Source organism: Dioscorea cayenensis, unplaced genomic scaffold (assembly GCF_009730915.1).
Source record: "Dioscorea cayenensis subsp. rotundata cultivar TDr96_F1 unplaced genomic scaffold, TDr96_F1_v2_PseudoChromosome.rev07_lg8_w22 25.fasta BLBR01000392.1, whole genome shotgun sequence".
Lineage (NCBI taxonomy): Eukaryota > Viridiplantae > Streptophyta > Magnoliopsida > Dioscoreales > Dioscoreaceae > Dioscorea > Dioscorea cayenensis.
Genome location: NW_024086783.1, coordinates 47,466 through 70,960, shown reverse-complemented (window position 1 = coordinate 70,960; position 23,495 = coordinate 47,466). Strand labels below are relative to the sequence as shown.

The 23,495-nt window shown below is 35.1% G+C and overlaps 5 protein-coding genes across 5 annotated transcripts; 2 read left to right on the top strand and 3 right to left on the bottom strand.

Moving 5' to 3' along the window:
• The first annotated feature begins 856 nt into the window (after positions 1 to 856).
• Positions 857 to 5,867, top strand: LOC120254236. Its single transcript, XM_039262375.1, has 8 exons — positions 857 to 1,269; positions 3,987 to 4,134; positions 4,218 to 4,368; positions 4,670 to 4,795; positions 4,855 to 4,935; positions 5,030 to 5,222; positions 5,309 to 5,582; positions 5,658 to 5,867. The coding sequence occupies exons 1-8, from the start codon at positions 1,051 to 1,053 to the stop codon at positions 5,813 to 5,815; spliced, it is 1,350 nt and encodes a 449-aa protein (XP_039118309.1). The 5' UTR covers positions 857 to 1,050; the 3' UTR covers positions 5,816 to 5,867.
• Positions 5,868 to 5,946: 79 nt separating this feature from the next.
• On the bottom strand, positions 5,947 to 7,199 carry LOC120254237 (trihelix transcription factor ASIL2-like). The gene has a single exon (XM_039262376.1). The coding sequence runs from the start codon at positions 6,982 to 6,984 to the stop codon at positions 6,118 to 6,120; it is 867 nt and encodes a 288-aa protein (XP_039118310.1). The 5' UTR covers positions 6,985 to 7,199; the 3' UTR covers positions 5,947 to 6,117.
• Positions 7,200 to 8,375: 1,176 nt separating this feature from the next.
• Positions 8,376 to 11,918, bottom strand: LOC120254245 (3-oxoacyl-[acyl-carrier-protein] synthase I, chloroplastic-like). Its single transcript, XM_039262385.1, has 7 exons — positions 11,389 to 11,918; positions 10,115 to 10,546; positions 9,590 to 9,763; positions 9,391 to 9,504; positions 9,039 to 9,140; positions 8,798 to 8,864; positions 8,376 to 8,704 (listed from the first exon to the last, which is right to left on the bottom strand). The coding sequence occupies exons 1-7, from the start codon at positions 11,812 to 11,814 to the stop codon at positions 8,637 to 8,639; spliced, it is 1,383 nt and encodes a 460-aa protein (XP_039118319.1). The 5' UTR covers positions 11,815 to 11,918; the 3' UTR covers positions 8,376 to 8,636.
• Positions 11,919 to 13,236: 1,318 nt separating this feature from the next.
• On the bottom strand, positions 13,237 to 16,063 carry LOC120254239 (protein WHAT'S THIS FACTOR 1 homolog, chloroplastic). The gene is made up of 2 exons (XM_039262378.1): positions 15,968 to 16,063; positions 13,237 to 14,888 (listed from the first exon to the last, which is right to left on the bottom strand). The coding sequence occupies exon 2, from the start codon at positions 14,855 to 14,857 to the stop codon at positions 13,433 to 13,435; it is 1,425 nt and encodes a 474-aa protein (XP_039118312.1). The 5' UTR covers positions 14,858 to 14,888; positions 15,968 to 16,063; the 3' UTR covers positions 13,237 to 13,432.
• A 71-nt stretch (positions 16,064 to 16,134) lies between these two features.
• Positions 16,135 to 17,873, top strand: LOC120254238 (tyrosine--tRNA ligase, chloroplastic/mitochondrial-like). The gene has a single exon (XM_039262377.1). It carries the CDS (start codon positions 16,211 to 16,213, stop codon positions 17,720 to 17,722), a length of 1,512 nt encoding a protein of 503 aa, XP_039118311.1. The 5' UTR covers positions 16,135 to 16,210; the 3' UTR covers positions 17,723 to 17,873.
• Positions 17,874 to 23,495: the final 5,622 nt, after the last annotated feature.

Below are 23,495 nucleotides of genomic sequence, written 5' to 3'. Positions count from 1 at the left end.
TGAATCATTAAATAAACAAACAAAAAGAACAAGAGCATGGTTAGTAGCTTAGGAGCTATATGGAAGAAAAATTAAATATACAAAAGAAACATCATAACTACTCAAAATTTTTCTTTTTGGGCATTGATTACCTCTTAATATCAAGTTCTCAATGAAGAAAAATGCACTAGTATTCATTAACTACCATTTATTTAAAAAATTATAAATAAATTCACAATTTATTTTTTCCAAGTGTTAACGTTTATTTATTATTAATTAATTAGTTTGCAAACTAAATATTACTTTCTCTGTTCCTTTTTATCTATCATAAACTCATGTTCTTTTTTTATCCGTCACTTTTAAACATTAAGAAGTATTTATTATTATTTTTTTAAAATTACCCTAACAGTCAGTTTCAATTCTTTTCTTGAAATTTAATATGTGACTGATATAAATTAGGGATAATTTTGAAAATATAACTATTTTTTTATTAAATTATGTGAAATAACCAACTTTGTGAGATTCGGTTATTCAGATAAAAAAGAACGGAGGGAGTATACTTATACTTTGTGTGAAATATAAATCCTAATTTTTTAAATTATTGTTGTTATTATTATTTGGTTGTAAGTTGTAACGTGTTACCTATAACTTTAAATAACAAAAATTTATGGATTAAATTTCTTAAAAAAAAATTAAAATCCCACAAGATGTAAAAACATAGAAAAAAAAAACAGAAATGAAGTTTTAATAAATAATAATAATAAATAGTTTCCATTAATGAAAAATAAAATGGAAATAAAAAAAATACATCCATTTTAATCAAGTTCTCTAAATTTTTTTTTTTAAATATTTTTTTTCTTTAAAATTTGGCAAAAAGAACTTCGAGAGCATTCATTCTTGTCTCTCTTCTTCTTCTTCTTCTTCTCTTCCTTCTCCGACGAGGTCCCCGTTTCCATGGGGGTTGGAGAAACCCTAACCCTAATGGTAGTTGCCGATCCCCATCTCTCAGCTCCAGCTTGAGCGGGGGATTCTCTCTGCTTGGTTTGGTTGAGGAGGAGGGTGCGAGATCGGATGGAGAACTATAAGAAGTCACTGCTACGGGTGCGGTTGAGGGTGACGGCGAAGAAGAGAGGAAAGGATGGTGGAGCTCATGGGGAGGCGAGGAAGCGGGATCAGGACTGTAGCAATTCGGTGAAGAAGCTTTTTCGCCGGGAGATCGGTGCGCGGCCTCACTTGTCGCGGGGAACTGCAACGAGTGCGCCTGAGAAGTTCCGCAACATCCAGCTTCAGGTCTTTAGTCGAGCTCGAGAGTTTTAGTGCTTTTGATAGCTTCGAGAAATTTAGCTCTTTTAGCTTGATTGCGGTGGTGTTTGGGTGTTTTCATGGTGGGATTATTTTGAATTGAGTGTGGAAAATGGATGGGTCTCCAGCTTGATTTAGGCTTTGTGGTGAGGTTTTGATGGCTAGGGTTTCTACTCATTTTCCTCTGATGATTTTGAGCTTCTTGATTGCATGTTTTTGTTTTGCATTGGGATGCTTAGGTTTTAAGTTGCCTTGTACCATGAATTTGGGATTAAAGAACTTTGGATTTGAGAGAAAGCTGAAAGCACTTGTGATCAGGAATTATATAGTGATTGGATTAACATACATGTTGAAGTAGCTATTATTTGTAGGTGTGTTTAACTTGTATGAATGAATTAGAGGCTTGATCATCATTTGCTTAAGTTGGAATTCATTACTGATAATTGCAAATTGAAGCAAGTCAAATGCTTTTGTTTTTGGAAATTGTTTTTCTTCATTTCTAAGAAAATGGAAATGGGCAAAGGTTTTGGCTGTGGAAGATTATTGTGTTACTTTGAATAATTATTTGGAGTTTTGAGATCTTCCCTATAATTATTGGAGCTTCATGCATGTTCTTATCCATTCTTTGTCGTTAGTACCTTGCGTCAAATTTGGTAGATGGAAATGTTGGTGTTTCTACCTTTTTAATTATTTATCTTCATATGTTGCTTTGTGTATTTTCTCCGCTTTTATATTTTAGGATAATTTCATTGCTCTAGTAACCTGAAGGTGCAATGGTGTGGCAAATGGCTTTTCATAGCTTCAATTAGAAAACTCTGCTTGTAGCTACGTCATGGGTGTTTTGCTTCAGTAATTGTAATTATTATACGAAGAAATGATTGAAAATGATGACTATTGTTTTGGAATGTGGCATGCAATTGGAGATTGCATACTGCATATGTCATTTGGACTAAAGCAAGATTTCAGCAATTTGTTATAAGGCGTAGAGAGTCAGGTCAATAGAAATTACAGGTACATAGAGATATTCAACCCGAGGATAAACATTGGGCAGCAGTTTTATGTTCTTTCAAAGACTTAACATAGGTTTATTAACATATTTGTTCGGGCAATGGTGATCCTATTGTAGAAAAATGTTCTCTAATTCCACTAGATCCTAGGCATGGAACTAATTATGGACATTTGCAAACAACAAGTCTTCAACTAAAATTTATAATGTACCTTGGGAAAAAATTCAGATGATTAAGTTAATGCAATAATCCAAATGTAAAGTTACTCGTGCTACAATTATGGGTGCTCAACTGCATAATACTAGCATAAGCATGTTATGCCAGAGCCGTAAGCACCAAATGTATGCATGCATCTTCAAATAGCCACGAAAAGAAAATAAAGAAATGACCATATAGAAGATAGATATTTTCTAGAATTTTGATCCAAAGATGATAAATTAAACTTAAATCAAGGCATAGCTTATTGCTTGATCTAAGCTTTGTAACAAATTTCTTTATACCTTTTTAATTTCATTTGTCACAATTGTTTCTTTACGTGAAACAAGACTCCCGCTTGTATGGGTCGATCCTATTAGTTACTTTGCATGGAACAAATTGATTATCTGATGGTGAAAGACCACTTCCAAATTTTAAAAAACCCAGAGAAAACTTAAGATGGTGTTTTAGCCATTGACGTAATTTTACTTTCACCATGGCTGTTCAATTTAAAGTACGTATTTGGACCATCCTGAATGTGCAAAGGACCATATGTAAGACTATTAACTATTCCCTAATTTTATAGGATACTGAAGGAGTTATGATTCTGGAAAATTATTGCCTACATTGAGTTGCATCAGATTAAACCTGCTAGATATGCGTCATGTGGTAGTGAAGCATAAGATGAATGTTTGAAATGTAATTTTATTGCCATGTTATGCTTGTCCAGCAGCTTAGTGCAATGCACTTAGACTATGCATGAATTCTTCAAGTGAAATCACAAAGGTCTAGTTCCTCATAAAATCACCTATAAATATATGAAGGCGGTAGATAACAAAAATTTGATCGTATCAGAAATTTGAGGAAAATAACTAGAATATTTGCATTTTTGCAGACCAATCTATTTTAGTCAAGCAAGATAAGTGATCTCTATCTATGCACGACAAATCTTGAGTATTTGTTGTTAACACATTCTTGGGAAAACTAGATTTCATATATCAAACCGCCTTTGGTTACATTCCTTAACTAATTTTTGGCGTCAAATAACTTTGAGCAGATGGTTGGACATTTCCGCATTTGTATATTCAACTACATTAACATACAAACATGCCTAAATTGTAGTTTGACACATTTTAAGATTTGGGCTTTGGTAGAAATGATAGAGAATCTTATGGGTTGTTCTAGCAGTGTTGATGCAAATAATAGAACTTTGAAGTCACCATCCCAACCAGTTTGCTTCTTTTGGTCTTAAAATCGTGGTTTTCTTCTTTGTCTATGGTTGCATGAACTCGTTTCAGACTAACGACCTCAAGTCTTTAATTTGCTGATTCACAATTTATACTTTTAATCAATTTTCTGAACACGGTGTAGATACTGACTGCCAAGTGGTTTGATGTGGAAAATTAATGCTATGATTTCTTGCTTTTGTATTGATGATACGTATCTCCTGTTATAGCAAATAAATGTCGTTCTCATAAAGGTCTTGTCTTGTTGACTTTGCAGGAGGAGTTTGATACATATGACGACAATATCAATTGCTTTCTTCAGCTTCAGTTTCTCAAGAAGAGATCCAAAATTATTGAGATTGTTGCAGCAAATGATATAATATTTGCGCTTGCCCATTCGGGTCTTTGTGCTGCTTTCAGTCTAAGTAAGACCTTTTATGTCCACCTATTTTCTGCTTCTTTTAGTTGTTTCAATTGCCTTTGACATCTCATTCCTCTTTGCTGACAGCGACAAATAAACGTATATGCTTCTTGAACATAAGCCCTGATGAAGTGATTAGAAGTCTTTTCTACAATAAAAACAATGACTCGTTGATCACAGTATCAGTATATGCATCAGATCATTTCAGTTCCTTGAAATGCCGAACCACTAGAATAGAGTAAGAAATCAAAACCAGGAGATTTCAATTCCCCCTAATGGCTTCAGATGAATTAGTATGTTTTATTTGTTTCCTTCAGTGATTTTGCTGTGCCATTGTTTGATTCCCATCAATGCTAGGTTATGAAATGAAATCAGTCCAATGGGGAACCATTATTATTGGTTGCAAACCTATCCAGCTTTTTCCTCCTGATTGATTGTTAAAATTCTCAATGAAAAGAGAAGTTGCTCCATCTTTTTCTTTCCTCTTTTAAGTTTTGAAATTCAGCAGTTATGATTTATGAGATGAAACATCTTTTCAGGTATATTAGGAGGAATCAATTAGATGCTGGTTACCCTCTTTTTGAAACAGAATCACTAAGATGGCCTGGATTTGTTGAATTTGACGATGTAAACGGGAAAGTACTGACATATTCAGCACATGACGGGTACAATCGCCCTCTTTTTCTTTTGTGTTTTTAGAAAGCTGACATGCTTAAACTCACAGCACATACAAGGTCTTTGACCTAAAGAACTACAACTTTTTGTACTCAATATCTGACAAAAATGTGCAGGAGATCAAAATCAGGTTTGATAATTTTTTTTTTCCTCATTGACTTGGGAATTCTGACTGCAGCATTCTTCCATGTTCTGATCCCTGGTTAATATTGTCTTTTTGTCAGCCCAGGGATCATGTTACTAATACTTCAACGAATGCCTGGTTATGTCCCATTGAAGATACTCAACGTAGAAGATGGGACAGTATTGAAGTCTTTCAATCACTTGTTGCACCGCAACAAGAAGGTTGACTTCATCGAGCAATTCAACGAGAAGCTTCTCGTCAAACAAGACAATGAGAACCTTCAGATTCTGGATGTGAGAGCTTTAATTCCCTTTGTCTGACCTAATTATTTCTTCTAAACAACATTGTCATAACATCAATACGATTGGTCCCCAAACAGGTGAGAAACTCCGAGCTGACTGAAGTCAACAGGACGGAATTCATGACACCGTCGGCATTCATCTTCCTGTACGAGAACCATCTTTTCCTAACATTCCGAAACAGAACGGTTGCTGTATGGAACTTCGGCGGAGAGCTAGTGACTTCTTTTGAAGACCATCTGCTCTGGCATCCTGACTGCAACACCAACAACATTTACATTACCAGTGACCAGGACCTCATTATTTCCTACTGCAAAGCCGAACAAGCATGCGAACAAGGCGAAGGACAAGAAGGTAAACTCTCGAATAAAACTTCTCAGTGTCTTCAAAACCATTCTCTATATATACTTATTAGTTTGAAATCTGCAGGCACAACAACAACAGCAACAGTCACTCCTGTCGGCTCGATCAACATGAGCAACATAATGACCGGCAAATGCATTGCCAAAATCTGTGCAGACGATCCACAACTCCAGATAAACCGCCGAACCAGCTTTCGACACCGGCCGAAGGTCCACAATCCATAGCACAATCAGAGAAGCCTTAGAAGATGTCACCGCCCTCTTCTACGACGAAGAACGGAACGAAATCTACACCGGAAACAAACACGGCCTTGTTCATGTCTGGTCCAACTGAACCAACACCAATCATCATCAACATCAACATCAACATCATCTCTGTATGTACTATCATTTTTCTGTGTTTAAGAATGAAGCATTGCAAATTAGATAAATTTATAAGGACATCAATGGAAAAACCATTCAAGGCCAGGCCATTTACAAATAAACCCCTACAAAAACACTTAAATAATTATATATAAATCTCAGTGTTAATTTGCAGCGGCACGATCATGATCAACATCATCATCGTCGTCACCATCATCATCATCATCGTCTTCGTTTCTTCGCGGGCGCTTCTTCTTGAACTTTATGATCTCCATTTGAGCTTTCATATAGAACTGAACTCTTTGGTTCTCGATCTCTTTGAAGAACCCGATCCTCCTCCTCTCCGCCTCCGCCTCCATCTCCATCCTCCCTCTCTCCACCCTCTCGTACACCTCTCCCAACCTCGCCACCGCCTTCGCCACCGCTCTCACTCCCTCCAACCGATCGCTCACCGGTGGGATGCTTTCCGATGAATCATCATCATCTTCTTCTTCTTCTTCGATCGGAGGCGGCGGCGTGGTTGTGGTGGTGATGGGGGGCTGTTTACGGAGTGGCTTCGGCTGGATCGGCTTGTGAGTTGGACCGAGGAGTAGATCGAGGCGATCGAAGAAGGGCCATGGAGATCGATACGCAGGTGAGTTCGAGATCTTGGATTTCTCGATTTTGTACTTCTTTTTTAAGGTATCGATCCGGTTCTTGCACTGGACGTCGGTTCTCGGAGTCTTGGTATAGTCTTCGCGGGAGCTCACAGCGTCGGCGACGTCTTGCCAGTGTTTTTGCTTGAGATTGCCACGGGAGAGGTCGAGGAATCGCTCTCCCCAGGCGTCGATGAGAGCTGAGGTCGCCCCCTCGCTCCAGCAGTCCTCTCTTGAGGATGAAGATGGATTGGGTCGCTGGATCGGGAGGGCTAGGGTTAGGGTTTGTTGTTGCTGGTGTTGCGGCGCCGCCGCCGCGATTGTGACGGTGCCGGCACCGTTCGGTGGTGGGATTGGAGATCGGGATCTGGCGGCGGCGGCATCGTCTTCGTCCATAGAATTAGAGAGAGAGAAAGAGAGAGAGATGAAGATGAGGGTTTGGAGATTGGAGATTGGAGATTGGAGGGGGGGGCCGGCGAGGAGGAGGAGGATGATGGATGGGGTTGACGGGAGAGTTCACGCATGCCGGGTTTCTTTATTGTTTTTTTAATTAATTAATTAATTTTTTTTAAATAAAAATGAAATAAAAAATAAAACTATAACTAAAATAATAAATAATAAATAATTATTTATTTGTTTATTTTGAAATTAAAGGGGATGAGATAATATTTTAGCTTGCTGCGTTGGTTGAGGGGGGCCCGCAGGAGCAGGAGTACCTTCTTTAGAAGAATTGTTTGTGCATCATTATACAAGTGAGTAATTATTGTTATTGTTATTTTATATATACAGTGAAAATTTGTAAGAATATTTGATGGAAGCATAGTTTGGTGTTTTAATAAATTTAAAAAAAAAATAGATAAACTACATAAATTAAGTAAAGGAATATAACTGTGCATAGTTAGTCAGAGGTATACATAAAAGTGGAAAATTGATATTTCAACCCTTGTGTTCTCACACAACAATCACTTAGGAATTGATTGTCTATTCTTTGTGTTCCATTTAACAATATGGGGTTTTAGTTTATAAAAATCCATACCATAAAAGTTGAAAATTGATCTTTCAACCTATGTTTTCTCATTCAACAATAAATTAGGAATTGATCTTCCAATCTGTACTATCATTTAATAATATGGAATTTTAGCTTACAAGTTTGTACCTACATTAGGGATCAGTCACAATCACATGCATTAATGGGATTTACTTAGAACATTTGAATGCCCCACATGACATCTTTTCACAGTGAAGCCATTATCGTTAGATTGGAATTTTTGTGATTATAACAAAATTTTAACAAACAGATAAAACAACAAAAACGAGAAACACAAAAGACCAACATAGGAGAGTCTAATAAAATTTTGCATAGTGTTGACAGCTTGTATGATGATAATTACTTAATTTTTTATATATATTTTAGAATTGGTAGTAAAATACTGTGCAATTATATTATTTGTACCCACGTTTGTAACAATATATAGTTGGTATTTTATTATTATTATTTTTTAACTTGTCAAATTTGAGTCCGATGTTAATGTATGTAAAACCCAACTTTCAGTTACGAACAGAATGAAATACTAATTTTTTTATTGAAAAAATGACGCTAAATCATACTTGTCTGTGCTTTGTAAAACATTTTTATTTATTTATGTTGATTAAAATGAGATAAACAGAAATAAAAATATTAATGCATAATTTTTATTCCTTCCTCTTTTTTGAATATATGAATACAATTGACATAAAAAAAAATATTGATAATAAATAAGATTCAACGAAAGATGTAGCTGAACATATACATAAGAAAAGCAGTGAATTGGATCGAAACTCAAGAGTTCAACAAGGAGTACATCAAATGTGAAAAAGTACTACAAATTAAAAATCCAATTAAAGATAAAATGAAGGAATTGAATTGTAGCATGGAAAACATCTCTCAAACTCTTCACCATCCTAGTACCAAAATTGGCAGAACATTCTAAATGAAACAATTTCCGGAGTGATGTGTATCAATTAGGTATAGGGCCCTTGCAACAATGATAACTCTAATAATTTATCAATCATGGCTTGAAAGGGGCGAAAACGACGACTGAGTTGTGTCCTCCGAATCCAAATGAGTTTGAAATTGCTGAAAATTAACAGCACATTCACATTATCAATGTTGCAATGTCTGAGTTTCATGAATTGTTATAGTAATTCTTTTAAAGTGATTGCTACTCACCAACATTGACTTCATGTTGTTGCTTCACATTCGCAACTGTATCGAATTCAACTGCAGGCTCTGGATCCTGCAAGTTTGATCCCAATTAAAAGCATATATCATATTTGCATACTTTTCATATGCATTCATTCATAATTGTTTGATATCCATACTAGCTTTTATCAATTTCATATAGAACAAAGTTTGTGTTCAATATTTTTTAAAAGAAAACCGAAGAAAGAAATAAAGGTTTGTTACTTACAAATTGGTTTATGGAAGGATGCAGCCACCCAGTTGTTATGGCTTTCACACTTGCAATGGCTTCCAAACCACCTGCTGCACCAAGGCAATGTCCTATCATAGACTGAAGAACAGCAAATAAGTTAATGAGATTATTATAAGCATGTAAAAATAAATAAACAAATGAGGACCGATAATCTAGGGACATCCCTAGACATCCCACGACAACCATTAGATCCTAACGGTTGGGGTTAGTAATGAAATAGCAGCCGTTAACGGCTATTGTGGGGACATTCCCTAGATTTGCTTTCAGGGGACGTCCCCAGAAAACATATTGCCTAAACAAATAATCGAAGAGAACTTGTTTGGTTTACCTTGGTTGCATTGATTTTAATTTCGGATGGGTTTTTGAACACCTGTTTTATGGCATTCACCTCAGCTAGGTCACCAGCAAGTGTGGAGGTCGCATGGGCATTTATGTAGTTAACCTGCAACATTCCCGAATTTTTCACTACTAGTGGATACTGGATACTATGCTTTTCTAATAACTGCTGATTAATGTTATAAGGTTACCTCTTCCGGTGCTACTCCAGCATCCTCAAGACTGCTTTGAATGCAACTCGAAACACCAAGTCCATCGGCTCTCGGATCAGTCATATGATATGCATCACAATTCACAGCACCACCCAGGTACTCGGCTATAATTGGCGCATCACGTTTCATTGCATGTTCCAAGCTTTCCATAACCTTTTATGTGATCAAACCATTCGATAAGAATACCAAATGAAACTATAAGGAGCAAAAAGCAGTTTAGAAGAAAAACTTGATCTTGCAAATGCAAATGATATGATAAAAGGTATGCCTAAAAATTCATTTTGGTCGCTAAAAAACAAAAGAAAGGTTCATTTTGGTGCAAAGTTTGAAAATAATTCTAGGATAGAGACCATAACTGCTCATTTTTGCATAGTTAGGGATTGACTTCTTTAGGGACTATGTCTGGAATGTTCTTATATAAGGACTAAAAATGAACTTATCTTAAGTTCAAGTATAGCTATAGTTCAAGGACTGAGAATGAGTTTTCAAAGAACATTTACATACCAGGACACCAGCACCTTCACCCATAACAAAGCCATCACGGCCTTTGTCCCATGGCCTCGATGCGGTTTTAGGATCATCGTTTCTCTGAGACAGAGCCCTACAAGCAACAAAACCTCCGATCCCAATTGGAATAATAGCAGCTTCCGTACCACCAGCAATCATTATATCAGCCTCACCTCTACGGATGTGGTTGGCCGCGGCATAGAAACAGTAGTTGGAGGTAGCACAAGCAGTTGAAATCGAATAGTTTGCACCCATAAAACCAATATCCATGGCAAGTAAGGCAGAACCCATATTTGTTATTGCATAGGGGATGAAGAATGGAGTTATCTTTCTGTAGCCTTTCTCTATGAGAGCTTGAACTCCATCGGAAAACACTGTGAGACCACCCATGCCTGTCCCGACAAGCACACCTGCCCGAACCTTGTCAATCTATTTCAAGAACAAATAAACTCAAATTTACAAAATTTTCTGACGATGCCACAGTAGACACTTTTGCATAACAGAATCAAAAGAAATCTTAATGCACTTGATGGCAAGCTCACAATGCAGCATAGTTTCAGCTTAGAAATCTTAACCATTTCAATAAAAAGGATAAGAACAAGCATGCATTATGTTTCTAAAATTCTAACAAACAATCTTAGATGTCTCCTAGAAAGCAAAGGCATACAAAACAAGGAAATCACATGAATTTAGCTGTTTTCATTAAAACTTAAATCACCACAGCTATTTCTCACATTTTAACATGACTCACCTTCAAATCTGAAATTTTTCATAACAAATCAAACAAATGCCAAGAATCACTACTAAATCTTAATGCCAAGTATAGTCTCAACTAAAAACTCATAAGCATTTCAATATAGAAAGATAAGAAAAACATTCAATAGATTTCTAAAATTATAACAAGCAATTTCAGAGTCTTGCTTTCATAAGAACACACAGAGAGAAAGCCACATAATTGTAGCTATTTCTATGAAAATTTCTAGCAATGCAGTATGATTCACCACCAAAATCCAAACCTTTTTCCATAACTAATCAAAGAAATCACTGAAGAATCACAAATAAATGTGAATCACCAGAATCAATTCATCAAACACTTTAGCTCTGCACCATTTCCCCAATGTGCTATATATAATTCCAGCTAAAAAAATCACACCTTTTCCACAAAGAAACCAAAAAAACCAGACAAAAAAAAACTCTATAAAATTGAATGAGAAAACCTAGTTCCTAAATTTTTCATAGAAATCCAAAACCAATCTTGCAATGAGCTTTACCTTCTCAAGCTCCGGCGATCCAAGAGCAAGCCCGGCGTTCACAAGCGCCTTCTTCCCACTAACAAGGCAGTACCGGAGGCAATCATCAAGCCTCCGATCATTCTTCCCGTCGATGTACCCCTCCGACGAGAACCCTCGGATCTGTCCGGCGAACCTCGTCGGAAACTTAGACGCATCAAATCGATCAATTAGCCCGATCCCACTCTCCCCCGCCAAAAGCCGATCGTAGTAGAGATCCACATCGTTGCCGAATACGGAGACGAGTCCCATCCCCGTGATCACAACCCGCTTCTTCGGATCCGTTTCCCGCTTCGGCGCCGATGCAACAGCAGCCGATGCGCGGATCGCTGGAGAAGGAATTGGGAGGCGGCGGCGCATAGGACGTCTTGCCACCGGCGCCGGCGCCGGGACGTAGGCGGAGACCATCGGGTCGGAGCTGCGCGTAGGGCTTGCATCTCGGCGCCGAGAAGAAGCGAGAGAGAGAGAGAGATTGAGAGAGCTCGAGTTCTCGCAAATGGGCGAGAGAGAGAGAGAGATAAGGTGTGAAGAAGAGGGGGCTTTATATAAATAGTTATATTTAAAGGGGGTGATTCGCAAAAGTGTTGTGAAACAAAAGCGGTGCGATTATAAATAAGAAAAGGTCAGGGGTTTTTGAGAAAAAAAGTCAATGATCTAAAACTTCGTAAATAACGGAATGATTCGCTGTTTGTGTTCTTACAGGGATGATGCTGTGCAATTGGTTTAATAACTTGCCACGTGGTAAAATTGACAAATACACGATGTGAATGGGTCCAACTTGTATTTATTTTCAATTATTTTTATCCAACTAATTTTTACTGCTTTTTAATTATAAATTGTACTTCATAGTTCATACACACATAAATTTGTGACAATTTTTTTATTAACGTAAAAATTAGTTTAATATTTGTTTTATACTCATCAAAACTCTACTTTGTAACATAAATAAATATTATTAAAATGGTGATAAATTTAACCTTTTTTTTTAACGAGATCTGTCAAATAAGCTGAGAAATAAGTATGATTTGCTACTTGCCTAAAGAGCATATCAGAGAGTTTTTTAAAAAAAAATAAATGCAGTATAAAGAATTAAAAAAAAAATAACTTCAAGTAGTAACAACTCCAATAAAAACTTCTTATTCTTAATATATATATATATATATATACACACACAAAATCAATCCAACAGTCCTGCACTGTTCAGTAAACAATAGCACTGTGCATATGAATAGTTACACAGTGAAAAATGGGATGTACCGTAAGGCTTATCTTTCTGCCAATGCTCACATTCTTTGTGGAAAGCCAGTTAATGTATGCAAAATCTCACTAATTTTTCTTGTTCATCTTCAACAATATATATATATATATATATAAATTACTTGAGTTGAATGAAAACAAAGCTAACATTATTACTGTCAACTCAAATTTACCAAAACAATTTGGTCAGTTTGGTTAAATTGGTTAATTTCCAATTTGTTCAAATTCATTGAACATGTTCAGTCTGCTAGAATAGCACATCTACCTAGCTCTAACATGCTTAGAATTACTCATGTATACAAGTTCATTGTTCAACAGTGCTCATGTATATGAACGGACCCTTGCATTGAGCAAGATGGTGATAAATTCATATCTTTTTCTTTTCGTCTAGATATGTCGAACAAGCTGAAGAAATGAGTACAATTTGCTAACAAACTATATACGAAACTTCCGAAGAACAGAATGTGAGAATAAGTAGCAAAAATAACTCGAAGATTCGATCGTTGATTTTAGGCACAACATTGTAGCACAATTATGAACTAATACATCATTCATCGAAAAACTATTAGAACCTGATTAGATTCAGATGATCAGAACATCATTTATATTGCTTCATTGAATAATGATGAATGCAGCAAAATGCAATGACAGATTATAGTTGATATCATGCAGATTTATAATGATATCGACAATAATTTCAGTGATATTCTATGAATTTTTATTATGTGGTATCACAAAGTATAAAAAAAAAGTTCTGCGGCACAAAATCTCACACCTCAAGTGGAGTCGAGACCCTCATATGCATCACAACCTTGTCAATGTCCATCTCAGAATCATCTGCAAGACAATCATCTTCGAGGGCATCAGTACTCTCGCCATCCTCAAACTCCAAGGTACTTTCAGAATCATCATTATCGCCGAACAGAATGTCTTCTTCTTCTTCATCTTCTTGTTCTTCTTCTTCTTCATCATCGTAAGAGAACTCATTAAACTTCCCAATCTTTTTTCGTCTCCCACGGTAACCTGTTAATCTTAAAATTTTTTCCTTCCAGAGCACCAAAGGACTTTTCTCAATCAACTCACAACCTTCATATGCTTCGGAAAGGAAGACGCTTAATCTTTTTCCTCTTTCAGAAACATAAAATATGCCATAATGCTTCAAAAAAAGCCTCATCAGTTTCTGCGGCATCACAAATTCCCAGCGGAAGTGTGTGAGAAAATCAGTAACAAGCCGCTTTTCAAGTGTAAAGCTCAATATCTCATGCATAACCGCAATCGCTCTCTTATCAAATTCTTGCGACCCGGGGCTGAGATCTCGTGCGTCAGCATAAGGAGATAGATAAGGCCTCTTTTGAAAGTGTTCTATTCTTCCACCATCTCTAAAAATCTTCTTGAAGTTCGGAGGGAACTTCATTGGAAATGGAAGGGTGAGTATTCCTGGAGAGTGAAACTCGGAACTTGCCCCGGCAACCGATTTCTTCTCCAACTCTGTTACTGCCCAAGAAGGATTCCAAGATGTTAGCTCCAAGTATTCAACATCGTCTATTTTTATAACCCTAAAATGCTCCGGAAACATATGGATCCATTTGTTCCTGAAATCATAAGGAAGACCCAAGTCCCGCCTAAAATGCGCAATCTTGTCCACAGGCAGCCTTTTATCTATGGACATCATCAAGAATCTAGTCACATACTCAACCACCTTTTCCGTGTGCTCTTCCAAAAGCCGAGTCTCTTCCTCTACAAGATGTTCAGCACGCTTTGTAAGCCCACACCAGACAACCCCATTCTTGTCCCGATATAATTCAAAAATCTTGGGGGACTTGCGTATGAAGTCTGAAACTTTATGTGGCTTTTTCAAATTAATTTGCTGACGATACTGTTCTAATCTTCTTAGTGGTACTATTTGCTCGGGTTCTTTTTTGAGAATTTCCATCATGGCCAGCAGTTTCGATACTACTTTCCACCGTTCTGTTGCTATCTCAAGATCATGGATCCTTTTCAGCTTACTCCTGTCTTGCACTCTTCTGCTTCTGGTCATCAAGCGTTTCTGATTGGCCTGGAACAGGCAAGTGAAAATTGATTGATTCCTTTCTCCCATAAAAAATCCAGATATTTCACCAATAGCAGGTATTCCAATGTTTCTCTGAACTCGACCCGTCAGAGCAGCAACATTGCGAAGACAAGTAGCTACCATCGCTAAAGCTCTGAGCACAAGCTAAACTAACCTTCATCCATAAATAAAAGAGTTATCCAAGTCAGCATACACCAACTATGTTTGATTTACATGCCAAATCAAAAGAAATGATCCAAAATTTTGGTATCTTTTATCAAATCTACAATGCCAATGATATGGGCAATGAACAAGGATAACGGTTAAGAATCGTAAGTGACAAAAACCTCAAAAATCACAATATTACTAGTGCCAGAAAGTTCAACCTTCAAGAAGAAAGGGCTTTTGGTTTTGATCTCTAGATCATAAACCTCACAGTAATTCATAGCAGTAAAATAAAAGTCCAGTCTCAAAATGCAAAGAACAAAACAAACAAATTTTAATCCTTATCAGATATATATCATTAGGAGTTCATTCCCACACAATTCTTAACACATATATTCAAATTTAAAATATCATTCTCATACAACCTTCATTGTATGTGCATATAAATAAAGTAAATTGAAGGGAAAAGGTAAGCAGAACAAAGGCAATACGACGCCTATTCCAATCTAAACTTATTGAGATTAGTGGCTATTAAGAACAAAGCATTAAACAGTTAATGCTGAATAAATATTTCCAAAACTATAGTTTGAAACCCTCCTTTATTTGGTACATTCTTCAAACATAAGTTACAAGAGGGGGACAGACGAGAATTTCGTTGTCATGTGCAATATCACTACGAGTTCATCCTCACACAACTCAATACACAACTTTGCCCTTTGAATTCAAACTTGCTCAGATAGTTTTGAATAATTTTCAACATACAAAGAGAAACAAAAATGGGGGAATTTTGAGAACAAATTTAGAGGTAGAAAATGCAATGCTAATCTTCTCCTCAAAACCAAAATAATCTGTCAATTCTACAGCCCACAAGAGTATATTTCAAAACAAAATCACATTTTGGAGCTATATTTTGCATCAAAACTTGATTTTGATCAAGCATGCGGGACTTGTTCTGGGATCATGGGTCATTACTATCAAGGAAAATCATATACTAATCATGAAAAAAAACCTAATCCAAGAATTTAAACTGGAATAATGAATCGATAGTGCTCGAGAAACAAATCATTAATTAAAAGAAGAAGAACTCACCTTCCAAACCGAAGCTCTTCACAGAGCGCTCAAACACCAGAGAGAGAGAGAGGAAAGGAAGAAAGGGTTTTGTTCTTATCGGATCGGGTCGAACAAAGGATCCGATAAAGTATTGGATGGAGATCCGATAAGGGATCCGGAGATCAGGGGCAAAACCGTCAATTCATTCATCCTATCTGAGAAAGCCGGAGGCCAAGAGAGCCTCCATAGCAGCACCAAGCTCGAGCTTTTGGCGGTGCTCCAATGGCGGCGGCAGCGGCGGTGGCGGCTTCTAGAACCTTCTTGCTCTCCAGCCCCAAGCTTGTATACCTTTCTAGATCCTTCATCCATCCTCACAAACGCCTCACCTTCTTCTCTCGTCGCTGCTGCTGCTGCTTCTCCTCCTCCTCCTTCTCTTCTCCGGCCACCATCTCGTCACTTCCCGTTTCTACAGCGAACGTCATCGAAGTCCTTGAGGAACGCGGCCTCTTGGACGCCATCACCAGTGAGAATCTCAGGTCAGTGGCTTCTACCTCGAATCTCAAAGTATATTGTGGCTTCGATCCAACAGCTGAAAGCTTGCACCTTGGGAACCTATTGGCCATCATCGTCCTCTCCTGGTTCCAGCGCTGCGGCCACCGCGTCGTAGCTTTGATCGGCGGCGCTACCGGCCGCGTCGGCGACCCCTCGGGGAAGAGCCTTGAGCGGCCCGAACTCGACCTCCAAACCCTAGAGAAGAACTGCTCTGGGATCAGCGCTTTGATTTCCAAAATCCTGGGCAGAGGAAAAGACCCCAACTTGGTGGATGGACTGGGGGAAAATGGAGTTTCTAGTGATAAAAATCCCACCTTTGTTATCTTGAACAATTATGATTGGTGGAAAGACATAAGCTTGTTGGATTTCCTCCGAGAAGTTGGGAGATTCGCCAGGGTTGGTACAATGATTGCCAAAGAGAGTGTCAAGAAGAGGTTGATGTCTGAAGAAGGGATGAGCTACACTGAATTCACTTATCAGTTGTTGCAGGGCTATGATTTCTTGTATCTGTTCAAGAACATGGATGTGAATGTTCAGATTGGTGGAAGTGATCAATGGGGGAATATAACTGCCGGAACCGAGCTTATTCGGAAGGTATTGCAGGTTGAAGGAGCTTATGGACTCACATTTCCTCTTCTGTTGAAGAGTGATGGGACTAAGTTCGGGAAGTCGGAAGGTGGTGCCATTTGGTTGTCTCCGGCAATGCTGTCGCCTTACAAGTTCTATCAGTACTTCTTTTCGGTCCCGGATGTTGATGTTGTGAGGTTTATGAAGATCTTGACCTTTTTGAGCATGGATGAGATCAAGGAGTTGGAAGATGAGATGAAGAAACCTGGTTATGTTCCAAATTTAGTTCAGAGAAGGCTTGCAGAGGAGGTAACACGGTTTGTTCACGGCGATGAAGGGCTTGTCGAGGCATTGAAGGCAACCGAAGCATTGAGGCCCGGGGCTGAGACTAAGTTGGATGCTGCAACAATTGAAGGGATTGCAGAGGATGTGCCATCTTGTTCTTTGGCATGTAATCAAGTGTTGAATTCTACTTTGGTTGATCTTTCGGTCTCGACCGGTTTGTTGAGCAGCAAGTCTGCGGCGAGACGGTTGTTGAAACAAGGCGGGCTTTATTTGAACAATCAAAGAGTTGATAATGAGGATAAGATTATCGAGTCTGATGATGTAATTGATGGCAAGTTACTATTATTATCAGCTGGAAAGAAGAACAAGATGGTGGTGAGGATTTCTTAATTCTTTTCTCCAAATACTTCAACTGATTGTTTCTATTGTTTAATACTTGATGAAGAAACAGAAAATTATTGTTATTATTATTTACAATCACAACTTGAAATCTATACATGATGCATATGTTTCAGCACATTATTTTGCTTCAATGATCAGTACTAGTAGTCATATTTCTGAACTTGTGCTGATTATTTTCAAACATATAAAATTTCCATGTTTCTATGGAACTAGAGTTATCTGATTTTAAAATCTAGAGATTGTTATCATCTAGTTAAACAATTGATTGCCTACAATGTAATGCACATATGCTTTGGAGATATTAACAATGTTGATCACTTGTTTTGTTGTGAGAAATGGATTGAGATGAAAGGTAAATTGAACAGAGAAATCTGAATGTAGTTTTTCGACGTCGGGAAGTAGAACTTTTGTTATTTGTTTCCTATATCGTATTTTCATGATCAATCATGCCCATTCTTCAAATTCAAGCACTTGTCACACCTCTGCTTGCAAATTCGAATTGCGAACCAGTTGTATGTGCTGAGGCTTGAAAAATATAATTCTCGGTGCATTTGGAAGTTGCAACATTGGTTTATTTCTCATAATTTGACCAATTTTACATACAATGTTTATCAACAAAACCATTGTTGAAAGTATCAAGTTGATGATTCTTTTTTAACTGTCCTTAGAAATTCCCCAACAATCATAAGATATATGAGGATGGATCACCTGAATATGATCGTGGATTTAAAATCTACGAAAGTTGCTCTCAACCGTTGGATTTCAATCCAACGTTTATGCTCTATTCATTCAATAATTTTATTATGCTTATAAATAATGTTATGAAAAATGTAGCACCGTAATTGGTACTGTGTTCAACTGCAAACATCTGCAGTTGACGTAGACGACTAGACGTCAAATATATATATATATATATATTTATAAAAGATCAATTTAACTCTATGATACAAATTTCTTTTCTGCGGTGTGTATATATGTCATGATTAAATGATTTGAATTAGCAGATTAGAAAGATAAGATCATGTGACATTGGCTTATCACTCATAATTGGATTGAGTTTACATGCAATGTTTATCAACAAAATCATTGCTCAAAGTATCAACTTGATGACACTTTAATGTTCAACTATCTTCAGAAATTCTGACAGTTAACAGATACATTAAAAAAAGAAAAAGATCAATCGTAATTCTATCATACTAATTTCTTTTTCTAATTATTTGAATCAGAAGATTAGGAAGATCGTGTTTACATTTATTTTAATTTTTCAAATTATTTGTTTTATTTAAAAGTTCTATCAATATTATTTTAAAAAAAAATTATTTTAAAAAATGTGTATATCAATGGAAATAAATAATTTTAATGAATAAAAATATCTTTATCTTGAAAATTTTATTTATATCTTCAATAGAATTAAATGCCATGAAAATTAAACATAACCAATTACTGTCCATGTCTAACATCTAACCACTATGAAAATGGTATATATATATATCTTCTCCCATTTTTTTTTTCTCATTATTATTTACATAACGCCACAACCGTAACAAGTCTATGGAGTCACTGTTCTGTTAATGTGTTTTTGCTTTATCTCATAAACATTATTTATTATGCACTCTTTAATGTCTTTTTTTATAGTTGAGGACAAGTAATCTAGAGATGTTTACAGCGGCTATGATCATCATAAATAGTGCAAAACATATTTTACAGTGTCATACAATAAACGAGAATAAAAAAATATATATACAATACTTATATAAATAAATAACTGTTGGATAAAAATCAAACGTTTAAATAAAATGTCTTTAAAAAAAATAGTATTACCACTTCTCTTTATAAAAAAATATATATATATATATATATATATATTAAAATAATAAAAATTAATGTCAAATAATATAATTACCTTTTAACTTAGCAACGGAGCCTCCGCGCTAGCACCCTTGGTGCAATAAATTCTCAAGTGGGTTGGGTTAGCTTTTCCCTATACTATAGCACTGATAGATGTAGGGTTGAATATATCAAACACTGTATTACTAAGATGTGGGTTTAGATGTTTTCAACACTACATTACTTGTAAATATAAGAGTATTTTGGGTATTTAAAAATTTTTAAAGATGACAATGATTGAGTCGGAAAAAAACCCCAAATTGAAAAAGGTATAAAAACGTATAAAGGGATTGATTGGGAGAGATAGAAACAGGGACTGATAGATCATTTTCTCAATAATATATATATATATATATATAAAAGGTTTAAGGGATGATAATTTAGCTAGCTTTGGGGCTGCTTCAAAATAATAATAATAATAATAATAATTGTTGAATTGGTTTTTCATATTTTGATTGTGTTTAACGTTTTTTGTTTCAATTTTCTTATAGCCAAATTTGTGGAATCTGTACAATTTTGACTTACTTCATGCTCAAATTTAATTTAATTCAAACTTCTATTCTCCCAAACAGTATATATATATATATATATCCATTATATCTTTGTTGTAAGTATAATTTATACAAGTTTCACTCATTTCATACTAAAAATCTAATTTAAGTCAAATATATATTCCTAAATTAAATATACATAAATTCATATTATTTTCAAAAATATATATTTTTTCTTTAAAACTTTAATAATAATCATATTACTTCCTCTATTTCAAAATACAAATTATTTAAAAAATATTAAAATAATTTTCAGTATTTTAAGTTAATTGTATGTAAAAATGAAAAGAGTCATGTTTATATTCTGAAGAATAGAGTATTGTTTTAAAATGACTTGTATTCATTTTAATAAAGAAATGTGTAAATTAATCCCTCGATTTTTTTCATGATCAAATTTAATTTAAGTCAAATATATGTGTATATATATATATATTCTCTAAATCCGTGTGAGATTCCCAAAGTTATATATATACTAACAAATTTCATGTAAAAATGATGCTTTTCATGGCCGCTTGGAGATGGAGACAAAGACTTAGAATTAATGTTCAAATGGAAATATTATGTATTTATTTATTTTTCTTTTGAAGTTTCAACGTTTGTTTGTATGTCAAGTAGGACATTTGATATTTGCATTCTCTTCAAAGAAAAAGACATGGGCTTCTCAGTTGCTTTTTTCCAAACAAAATATCTCCCGTGATCCGACATATATTTTGATGTTTATCTCAAACTAATGTCGTTTGGTTTACGGTAATGATATATTATCATGTAACAAATTTATCGTGGTAATAAAATCGGAAATGTTAGATGTCTAAGAATATTGTGATAATTTATGAAAACTATGTTTGGTTGAGAACTCATATTACATGCATTGTAATCAACTTGGTAATGTTCTAATAAATTTTTCAAAATACCCTTACATTTACAATTTTGAACAATTTTAAATTTAAAATAAAATAAAATTTAAGATCAAATATTTATTTAATTAAAAAAATTAATTAATATTCATTATCTAATATAAACTTAATTATGAAATATTGTAATAAAATATTCAATGACATATTGTAAATCTTATGACATTTAATGGATGGCAGCCATTAAATTATATTATCGATTGCTATTTGTAAGGGTGATGTGCACACTTAACAATAATTGTGCTAACTTCGATAGTGTTAAAAAAAATATTAAATACTACGTTAAGTAATGTTTGACATTGTGCACAAATTTAACAACAATTTTATATAGCATGTCTTTAGACCGCTACGGATAATGTGACCTCCTTTATATATATTTTATATATATATATATATATATTAAAATTTATGAGAACTACAATAATCAATGAACACTAAACTACATAACGCGGAATGTATCTTTCATTGACTCCGTGACTGAAATTTCATAAATGAGAAGGTTCTTAATTCTGAAACTCCTCAGTCAACCATGTTGATTAACTTAGCTTCTAGAACACCATCTTGCTCATCAATTAATATATATATATATAAATTCATGAACTTAATTATTGGTAGCATGCACGGTTTATTTAATTTTTGTTCTACGTTTGATAGCACAACATGCATATATACATGCAAGGTTTCTCTAAATTTCTTGCTGGCATATTTCAACATGTTTTTATTTATGCTTGTAATAATGCTCTTGTACTCTTTAGTATATAAAAGCTAAACTTTATAAGAAAGACTCCTAACACTATACTGCATAACACGCGGTTGACTTTATGATTGAAACTATGAATATATATGTGTTTGTTTGCCTCTTCCCCTCTTGCTGTCAATAATAGAGAGGATAATTGCCAACGACATGTGGACTCATTTGAGTGCAGGTCATCGATGAGTCTCACCGAGTGAGTAAGAGTTCGATTCTACGGTGAGGCGTTCGAGAGTTGTAAATAGTGGTTGTGTCGCAGTGGTTCGGTGCCCACGTGAGCAGCACTCGTCCCCCACTTGTTTCACCGAGGCATGCGACGTCCCCTGGGTCTCTAGTGGGTTCGCCCCGCTCCTCTTCCCAAAAAAAAAATAATAGAGAGGATAATTAAGATGGCTTTAGCAAACTCCTTGGTCAACCATGTTGACTAACTTAGCTTCTAGACAACCATCTTAATCATCACTAATTAGCATGCATGCATGGTCTTTCTCTGTGTGTATATATATATATATATTAATTGAAGTTTTTGCTCACATGGTTTATTTTTTATACTTATTTGAATGCACAATATGTATATTATATATAAGTAATTTGTCTATATACGCAAATGACTTAAAACCAAAAATATGTTTTTATAATCGTTGGATGTTGGATGATGATTCAACGGTTATTATTTATATAGATGTTATGTAAATTACGTAACACTCTCTTGTTTATATAGTTTCTTTTTGTGTAATTTTTTAGAATACTGTTTGGTATTATTCATTATTGTTACCTAACACTCTTGTTTATATAGTTTTTTTTTTTTGGTGTAATTCTGTAGAACACTGTTTGGTATTATTCATTACTGTTATGAATTATCCAATGACAATTGGACGCCACTTGATGATGGAATGTGTGTGTTATATATATCAACTTCTTGCTACATGTTTTGTTCTTGTAGTATTGTGCTTTTGTTTGATAAATCATATATATGAACTTCTTGGTAACATGTTTTGTTCTTGTTGTATTGTCCTTTTGTTTAATGATTCATCATGTTTTGTTCTTGCTCTTTGAATTTATTATTTTAGTTTTATTGTCTCTGTCTTGGTGTTGTTTTGCCATGGTTGTTGCTAATGTTTGGTAGGTACCTTTTGTTAGTTGATAGTACTAATTAATTACTTGCATGTGTTTATTGTTATCATGATGTACCTTATATTATTTATTTACATTGATATTTATAATGAGAGAGAAAGAGAAAGAGAGAATTTTTTTTTTAGCTTAGTTGGTAATTAATTAATCACTTCTAACTTCTAAGTATATAATTAGCAATCAAATGCAGAAAATGTGAAAGAAGCAAATAAAGAAAATTAAGTTGTTATAATTTCTTGTACAAATAATCAAATTCACTCAAAAAGCCAATTTACATAGGGAAAAAAATTACCATTCATAGTTATTAATCATTTTTTTACTAGTATATATAAAAACTTTGAGTCTATATTCTAAATAATACATATATTTAAGTGACCATAAAATATGCCAAAACAAAACAGGATATATATATATATATGTGTGTGTGTGTGTGTGTGTATGCTTAATCATGTAAATTTTTTTATAATTTAATTTATACATAATTCATGTGTTACAGTAAAACCTCTAAAAAAATACAAGTGAAATGATAAAAT